Below are 9,625 nucleotides of genomic sequence, written 5' to 3'. Positions count from 1 at the left end.
TATCTACTATAATTATATTCATCATGTCATTGAGTAGAGCCCTAAGTATATTGTGAAGTAGTTTTATTCCAATGCTATTGAAAAAAGAAGGTGCACTTGTTTGTTATTAACAAAGTCATACATTACGGAGATGGATGTGGAAATTGCAATTTAAGCATCCAGTCAGGGTTATATGGCATGCAATACTGTACAACTAAGATGGTCAGATGACTCAGATGGAATAGATGATAACTAAGTAGATGAATCAAGACCATCTATGAAAATATAGGAAGACACATTTCATGACCTATGTGAACACCGGAAGAATTAATGTTTCGCAAAAGTAAATGTAAGATTGGCAACTCCTGATTTTGATATAAAATCCATGTAGCACGTTAGTATGTAACAGATTGAGAAACTTAATCTCTATATGAGAGAAACCGGACAATTGAGCTATGAAATTAATGGAGACAAAACTCCACAATACGACTCTACTACAAATCTACAATCGGATTTAACACTTTACAGATAATATTAAATGTTTGAGAAACTAAAGTCAAGCATAGAGAGGAATGGAACCTCACCTAGGCAGTAACACATGTTTCTAAATCTACAGCAGGCCTTGTTCTACAATATTGCATGCCATATAACCCTGAGATGTTTTCACCAATTAATTAGTCCGACTCCACTGCAAGTCTGCAACTTATTGCACACTGAAGAAAAATACTTCCACAGAATGGACAATGGACAGTGCCATAACTTCAAAAACTAAATGGAAAATACCTACTACCAGCAAAACATGTCTCTACAATTATTTAACCTTCTATATGTATACCCCCACTGATAGAAGATTCATTACAATAAGAGCTAGCCATGTATAGTTTGGCCTTATTTCATTGTTTAATGGGTTCCGAAAACGTACATACGATCAGAAAATTCACCCTTTCCAACAATGAAGTTCTGCATATTAATGCAGTTATTATTGATATTGGTTGGTGTGAACAAGAATTGGACTTCTAACGCCGCTATGAGCCATCGGACCAAATCAGCAATGCCGACACATGCAGTTGTGCGCCCTCTGATAATCCTTCTCCAACAATAGTGACATCAAAAGACTTCTTCTCATCTAAAGAATTTAAAGAAAGAACTTCAGGCACAACCTTGATGTCCACCTGAGTGGAGTTCGCGAAGATTCTGGCCTTGTAAGTGGAGTTTGCAAGGCCAACATTCTTAACAGTTCTGCGGAATTTAACAGTAAATGCTTGCTTTGGTGAAACAACAGCAGCTAGTGAAGGATAATTGTGACAATGCACTGGCAAGTCTTTATCCAAGTGTGCAGAGCAACTGCTATTATCTCCTGATATAAGTCTAATTTCGGCCTCTCCCAAGACCGTGCAGAGTTGCTTTATGTAATCTTCCATACCAGCTTCATTAACCAGCCCTGGGTCTATTGCTCGGACAGGATTGATATCTCCAGATCCATATGCAAATTCACCTGGAGAATCATCAGTAGCATTCATTGGCCAAGATGTGGTCATAAGAGCTGATTTGATGGCTGCCGGAGACCAATCAGGGTGGTATGCTTTTAACATACGCAGCTGCACCGGCAGCATGGGGGCTAGACATGGAGGTTCCAGATAGTATGTTGTATTTTACATGCCTCGTTTCCCAAGGATTCTCTGTGACAGAAGCAACAGGTGAATATGCAGCCAAAATATTTACTCCTGTCAATGATCTGTCATTAACATATGGTGGAGAGTCTGCTGCTTCAGGTCAATGCTCAGAGTTTGATGTAATGAGTTGTACTTGCCTGGATGGTAATTTAGTGAAGGGAAAGATTGTCCTATGTGATGCTTACTTCGGAGGCGGCGTGGCTTACAAAGCTGGAGCAGAAGGTTTGATATTTAACATCAACCAGGATGATTATGATGTTATTCTCCCTAGACCTGGGATCATTCTAAAGGCTAACGAGTATGATGCGATAAAGTCCTGGAGGAAAAGAAGTGAAGCCATGAGGGATGATACTGCGCCTGTTGTTGTTTCCTTCTCTTCACGTGGACCAAAATCAAATTCTACCTAATATTATCAAGCCTAGGACAACTTTGTCAATGATCTGACGATCTGTGCTACTTGCTGCAACTGTTAGCAACCACGGTGCTACACTTGTTACAGAACCAAGGACCATCATTTCCCGCAGCCTGAGTTGTTAGTATCCCTTTCTAATTTGCATGAAAAACACCTATTGCTATCGGATCCTTATGAAAAGGTAGTGCGAGTATGCCAGTAAGTGAAACCGTGATGATGTCAACTCCATCAGCAATAGCATCGTCAAAAGCACCCAGGATACCCTCGGAACTGCACAGCTTGCCATTGCAAACTTTATATGCAGCAATTCTCGCAGAAGGAACTCCACCTGTTGCAGTACCTTGTGCAAATCCATAAAAGCTCACATCCTTTACGGCATTCCCTGGTGCAGTTGAGGCAGTGTGGGTTCCATGGCCTACGTCATCCCTTGCGGACGCAGCTGGTTTGTAAAACCGAGCTCCAATGATCTTGTTGTTGCAAGTGAAGTTTTCACCCCCTACAGAAGCACCTTTCCACTTCTTTGGAGCCAGTCCAAATCCTTCATCTTTGAAGCTATCCGATTCAGGCCAGATTCCTGTGTCAAGGACACCAATAATGATATCACTCTACTGTGGCATTTCGATGGGTTTTCCCATTTAGACCGATCAAGTCCCAAGATCTTGTTGTTTGAAGTCGGAAACTGGTGCTTGGAAAGACAGACTACTTCCTTCATGTTAGAAATCTTTTGTCTTCACAGCAAATCCATTGAAACTCCTTTTGTAACTTCTTATCAACAGATTTGCAGCCCAACCATTCCTGACAACTCTTTCTACATTCTAATATAGTACGGTGGTGAGACAATGGTGAGTACAAGTTGATATCTGGAAGTGAGCCGAGATATACTATGTGAACCTTTCTGCTTTCCTCAATGGCTTTGCAAACAAAGAAGCTTATGTTGATCATGAGAATGGAGAAAGCAAAAGAAAACCATAGAGCCTTAATCTTGGCCATTGATTGATGCTCAGAAACAACCCGTGTACAAATGATTTATAGGGTGACATATTACAGTCTGACATCCTTCCAGATTTTCTTTACAATGATTTTCAGTGCGTCTTTATTTTCTTACCTCATTGGCACCTGCAAGCTGATATTGCACAAGCCATACATATTAAGAGATCCAGATATTATATTAATGTGTCTAGATTTGGGTTTGGCAAATAAAAAGCTGAATAAATAATCTGAATATAAATATGATCTCTCGTGTCCAAATTATGAAGTCAGCTCGAAATGTGACGTAAGCTGCTGACTTGGAACTGACAACAAGGCCCCTACTCCATTTTTTGAAAAATTTGCACATTAAACCTCCCAAATTAAAATAATTAAAACCTAATTAACATCCTTATAGAAGGTTGATTGGATGAAAAGGCAACAATCAAACAGAAACAATAGAAAATTTTCCAAAAAATTAAAAGAGATCTCAGAATCAAGTAAAATGAACATCCAAAAGAGCATTCCCAGCTTGTCCATAACAACAACTAACAATAAATAACTACGTACAATGAGATGTATAATTGTGTTTATATCCACACTAACAAAAACAACAGTAAATAACTACAATGGACCCGAGAGATCATAAATGAGAGTTTAGGGGTCAGTTCCAAGTCAGCAGCTTACGTCACATGTCAAGTCGATTTCAATTTGGATCATATTTGTGAGTTTAGGGGTTAGTCTGATTAATTTTCAGAAAGAGGGAGCCATAAGGTAGTCCTGCAAGCACAAAAAGGAATCTATTATTCAACATAATTCTGCCAGCAAATTGGTAGAAGACTCTCAGAGTCAAATAACAAAATATGGTGCACTTGTGGTAATCTATTCTTTATCTATTCTGCACTGGATTTCTAAGCAGTAATAAATGTATACTGATAGGCCACCTTGTTCAAAAATTTGAGTGGTAATGTACAGTATAATCAGGACATAACATACAGTGTTTTGACCAAGTTTGCCCATGGATTGCCAAGTATTACACTTACTTAAATCTAAACACGAGCTAGAAAGTAACCTCACCCGGAATGTGCAAGTTAAAACAAAATGACATTAAGGGAAGAACGCACCTCAACGAATAATAGGATTCGAAAAATCCTAGTTTTAGCTTAAGAATGCCCCCCCCCCCCCCCCGCGGTCGGAACCAGAATTTGTAATATCCCAACTTCTTTGCATGTATGAAGGCAGAGGTGTAGCCAACTCTAGTCTTTCTACTCCTGAAAAATCACACTCAGCATGCAGTTTCACATTTTCCATAGCCATAAACACATTAGGCAAAATAATTTGTTTAGAATGCAGATGTAGGCGCAAATTCTTTTCACTGATACTTCCACTGTCCATATTCAGATCAAAAGGAAGGTTTTTTCTCTTTGAAATCTCCTCATTGGAATGAGATTCAATCTTAGACCAAGCAACAGGTTTCCAATCCTTGTGCTTTTGCCACCCATATTTGTAGTCGCCAACTATTAGTGTTCCCAAAACTTCCACACAGTGTACACGTAGCTGTAGTTCCAGAAGAGTTGACACAGACAGCAGAGTAAAAGTCACTCTAACTAGTGATTAAGCTGCATCAAAATATCAATGGAAGTGTCTAGTCTAAAAGTTCCAAAAGAGTTGACACAGACAGCAGAGTTAAAAGTCACTCTAACTAGTGATTAAAGCTGCATCAAAAATATCAATGGAAGTGTCTAGTTTAGATACGGACCTGGTGCTTTCGACCGGTAAGTGGAATTAGCTCTAACCATGTGAAACCTACACAATCACATCAGAGTATCAGAAACATAATAGGATGTATTAAATGTCTGAGAATCTGTAGTAGCATATCAAAAGAATCTAACAGTGGAATGCCAAGTAATCCTATTTAAACTACTTCGGTCCAGGTATTCCAGCTACAGACATCTCATGACAAAACGTTACGCAGACATTCCTCTAAATATCAAGTGGAAGGGCAATAGAGTTTCTTACTGACCAAGATATGATGATCCAATCACTTTGTACTTTATAATTGCATGTTGGGAAGGCAAACATTGTGCTTTATTCACAATGGTGATTCTATCTGATTTACCATTGTCAACCACCACCTGGAAGATTTCATGTGCACCAAGTTATCAAAACTTCAGTACATTTGGGTAAAATACTTTTTTTTTCATTGGAAATGAGCTATGACACATGTTCAGTGTGTAGTCTGAAACAATTTACAGTTTTGGTTCATAGTTTTGGCAATTTCAGTTCCGTAGTTTTCTAATATTGCACATGTAATATAACATCATTCACAAAAATTGCTTAGTAACTGCAAACATAAATTGCCAAATTTGGTCAACAAATGGAATGCCCAGAGATAATCAAAGCAAACATGTATTTGGCTGTATTTTTTCACCTTGTTATTTTTATTTTTATTTTGCATTAATATATGTTCAATGTATCCCTAAGGTATCCTCTCAAGAAAAAAATATCCCTAAGGTACTACCAGAAAGCTTAATCATGCAGCCATTAATTTTTTGAGTAGGGTTCATTATTGTTCATCATTAGGTCTGCGGCGTAGGTAGGATAGTAACTATATTCAAAAGTACTCTAACCTTTCCTAAAGGAACTGAGATTAAGCCCTCTTGTTGTCTGGGAGATCCAATGACAAGTGCCCGACTGCCCGATACCTTCTTTGCAGAATACCTTCAGCGTGGTCAAAAACCTGGAAAAAAACTCACAGGTAATTTAACATGTAATGTCACACAAACGTGGATCTCAGAACAAGCTAAAGCAGAAATATCATGTAATGAGCTGACAATTACTCGCATCATCTGAAGCTCCAAAAGTTTTCTCACAGAAGAGGGAATGCAAAACTGTTGCACTTATTTGTGTTCGCCCCATCACAAGGATACCACTACAGTCCCTGTCAAGTCTGTGTACCTAAACAACAAAATGTGTTCAGAAAAGATCGATCCTCCAACATGCAAGCAATCTACAAGATTGTTGCCGAAACAGAAGAGGCCAGGCAAGTACACTTAATATATCAATCAAACTTTTTATAGGTGTCATTTGAACATATCATGCTTGTGCCGTGCCTATCCATAAACTAACATAGTTCTATCAAATATTGAATCATTCACATTATGAAGAATGTAACGGACGTATTGTCCATCCATTGATATCTTCATCATACTTTAGTCTTTTGTGCTTAGATGTTAAAAAGACAGAAATAGTCAAACAGGACATGGAAAACAATGGTCCCTGTTCATTCAAGACATTAGAACTCTAACCCTAATAATACAAGAATGTTATTCATTCATTCATTCTGTTGCATTCTTTCTAGACTAAACTGCCACAACTTTTTACGCAACCAAGGTGTGAAACAGTAACCCTGGCCAATGAATTAATATAGCTAACAACTTGAACAGCGTTGTAGAACACTCAAATTTAAAAAGAAAGAGAAAAAAAGGTGATGATCATTGATTTAGCAACTTTTCAAGAGAGACATAACTAAAATAGTGTAGTAGTCATCCAATAAGTGCCTCTTTCGTATACATCTGTGTCTGAATTATAGTCTTACAGCTATAGATAATGAATCCTGCATAAGTTAACGTTTACTACAAACTAACCAGACGAGGGGGTTCTGAGCAGTCGTAATTCAAACAAGAGGCAGCTAGTTCATCTAAACTCCTTTTAATTCCAATACCACCCTGCCCAAAAACCACACTTATCAACCCTGGAATCAAACAATGCTACCAAGAAACCATATTTATAACAAAATCATCAGTTAAGTATCAATAGCTAACCTGAACAGGCAATCCAGGGGGTTTACTGATGACAATAATAGCCGGATCCTGTAATCATATCAACATGCGTATGCAACATAACTAAACATACACACACACACACACAAGCAAAAGAGTTCACAATTATGAACCTTACACAACACAAGGCTACGGATAAACTTGACTTCGTCCTCACTACAATGTCCCTCCTCTTGCTTATCATCAGGAAACTCTTTCACCGATATAGGAAGACAAATTCGATCCCCTAAGTTCATCAAGTCTTTAGCTCCCACCTTCACGAAAAATCGAAATCAGCAACAATAAATCTCAATAACAAACTCTTAGCTCAATCCAGTACAATTAAAAAACAAAACATAACAAAAATTCAAGATACCCTTTTAAGTGCTTGATCACTCTGATCCGATGCTTCTCTTCTAACCTGTAATATACAAATCAAAGCAAACCACTTTTCAATCACAAATCAAAAACCCATTTCCAAAATGCACTCAAACTTCAAAAGAGCCCAACCAACCTGTCTCAACCGGAAGAGCTCCTGCACAAGGCTTCTGGGGATCTCCGGGCAGCACCTGGTGATCCATTTGAGCGCCGTCGTGGCCGGTGCAGCGGAGGAGGAGGAGGAGGAGGAGGTCTTAGCGTACACGTCTCTGCCGACGCTACGGGAGAGCTCTCGGCCCAAAGCGGCGCCGTTTATGGCGTCAGTGAAGGGAGGTAGAGTGAACCACTTTTTACCGCGCTTTTGTTTGTCTTCGTGAAGGGCAGTGGCGGCGTAGGATCGGGAGCTGTGGAAGAGGTGACTGCTTTTCAGTTTAGGGGAGGAAATATTAGGGTCGTTGGTGCAGTAAAAGGATGGTCAATTAGTCAGTTAGGATTTCTTTGGATTTCTTTGAATTCATGTTTGATAATAACTACTACATAGGAGGAGAAACCATTTCCCACCATAAGTTAAAATCATTAATATATCTTACTACTATCTTTCATTATAAGGTATCTATCATTTCTCAAAAAAAAATTTTACCTTATGTGAACAGTAGAATACTATCTATGGCATTCCATTCCGTAAGGTAAATAAGTTATATTTTTTATTATTTTTTCATTTTTTTCCCAATCTATCCTCATACTTTTTCTAATATTACAATTATATACATTTTAATTTTAGTTACATATTAATTTTCTCCATAAATACCATGCTTATTTTTATTTTTTACAAATAACTATTGTATTTGTACTATCACGAACCTCACAGTGAGCTCTTTCATATGAGCCCAATATTGAATATGATCGAGTTAAATTATTTTAATGTATAATAATTACTTATGATTTAAAACGATAATTAACGGTCTCTTCAAAATCTTATCAGAGATGACCTCCGAGCTCGAAAAAAGTATCATACACACTGATGCATAAAAGTAAAATAACTAAATAATACATAAATATTAAAAGAAGTCACTAATCACCGAATTTAGTACTCCTGAAGATCATCATCACCTCTTGATGTGGTGAATATGTGTTTATATAGAATTTTCAAAAATATCCGTTAACTAGCCGTTATAGATGTTGACAAAAAAATAGTAGCAGTTTTTTCAATCATGATTCAAATAATAGCCGTTGTCATCCAAAAACCCTATGTATACCTTACCATTTATACCTTATGGTAGGAGCTTAAAAACAAAAGGCAAAAAAGATGCTAAGGAATATGCTAAAGTTGTAAGCCATATATCACTTATACCTTACCAACTTTACCTTCTTAGTATTTGACTTATTCCGTAGTAGTGTTACCACGATCTTTAGAGGTGTTAAGGACGTGGGATGTTCTTTGTTTCTTTTGTGTGTAAAGGCTTTATAAGCCAAAGCTCTTTTATTAATTTAATAAGAATCATCCTTCAGGAATTGTGTGCGTGAGATTTCATTGAGTTTGGTTTTTCAACAGTGGCATCAGAGCCCCATCCAGCCTGATTGAGAGTAAACAGGAGGGTGTGTGAGGAAACTAGAGAGAGTAAGAATTGAGATAGATGGTAGAGGGAAGTAGCAATATCGTTGTGCCTAAGTATGACATGCGCTACGATCATTGGGCAGAATTAATGGAGATCTCTTACGTTCCAAACAGTATTGGGACGTCGTTGAAAACAGAATTACATTGGAGACCGCAGGAGCAAGAACATTCTCCACCGTGGTGGCAGAAAGAAGTCAAACCACTGAGACTCAAGAAAAGTCGTTAAAAGAAAAGAACTTGGAGAATCTCAAGGCAAAGAATCTTCTCTATAAAACAATTGATCGAGATATTCTTGAGACAATCCTTAACAGAAGCACAACCAAGAAGATATGGGACTCTATGAGACAAAAGTTCCAAGGTTCAACAAGGGTCAAGCGAGCACAACTGCAAGCTTTGCGCAAAGAATTTGATGTTCTCCACATGAAGGAAGGAGAGTCAATAAATGCCTACTTTGCTCGTACTTTAACTATAGCCAAAAAAATGAAGGCCATCAGGACTAATGGTGAAAGTATGAGCGAAACGACAATTATTGAAAAGATTTTAAGATCAATGGTCTCAAAATTTGATTATGTCGTGTGCTCGATTAAAGAGTCAAACAACATGGAAGAGATGACTATTAATGAGCTGCAAAGTAGTGCTGAAAGGAGAATTTAATTGTAGAGCAACCACAATGCATCTAATAGGGTTTTGGCTCTAACAATGTGATAATTCCTTTACAATTAAATTCTCCTTTCAGCACAAAACCATGTGCTTGCTCAATGAAACACAACTTCATCTAGCT

General features: G+C 37.9%; 2 protein-coding genes across 2 annotated transcripts; both read right to left on the bottom strand.

Moving 5' to 3' along the window:
• Positions 1-865: 865 nt before the first annotated feature.
• On the bottom strand, positions 866-4,193 carry LOC126782503 (subtilisin-like protease SBT4.9). Its single transcript, XM_050507762.1, is given in 10 exon segments — positions 866-1,006; positions 1,008-1,559; positions 1,561-1,742; positions 2,056-2,156; positions 2,158-2,667; positions 2,669-2,764; positions 2,766-2,792; positions 2,794-2,873; positions 2,875-3,810; positions 4,155-4,193. Coding segments are annotated over 9 exon segments (1,776 nt in total). The 5' UTR covers positions 3,055-3,810; positions 4,155-4,193; the 3' UTR covers positions 866-958.
• On the bottom strand, positions 4,189-7,783 carry LOC126782500 (RNA pseudouridine synthase 4, mitochondrial). Its single transcript, XM_050507758.1, is given in 12 exon segments — positions 4,189-4,587; positions 4,790-4,836; positions 5,054-5,165; positions 5,661-5,729; positions 5,732-5,770; positions 5,875-5,988; positions 6,678-6,758; positions 6,855-6,902; positions 6,986-7,126; positions 7,228-7,272; positions 7,366-7,648; positions 7,767-7,783. Coding segments are annotated over 12 exon segments (1,395 nt in total).
• Positions 7,784-9,625: the final 1,842 nt, after the last annotated feature.

This window comes from Argentina anserina, chromosome 2 (assembly GCF_933775445.1).
Source record: "Argentina anserina chromosome 2, drPotAnse1.1, whole genome shotgun sequence".
NCBI lineage: Eukaryota > Viridiplantae > Streptophyta > Magnoliopsida > Rosales > Rosaceae > Argentina > Argentina anserina.
Note: the sequence above shows the minus strand (reverse complement) of the source record. Positions and strands in the feature narration are given on the sequence as shown.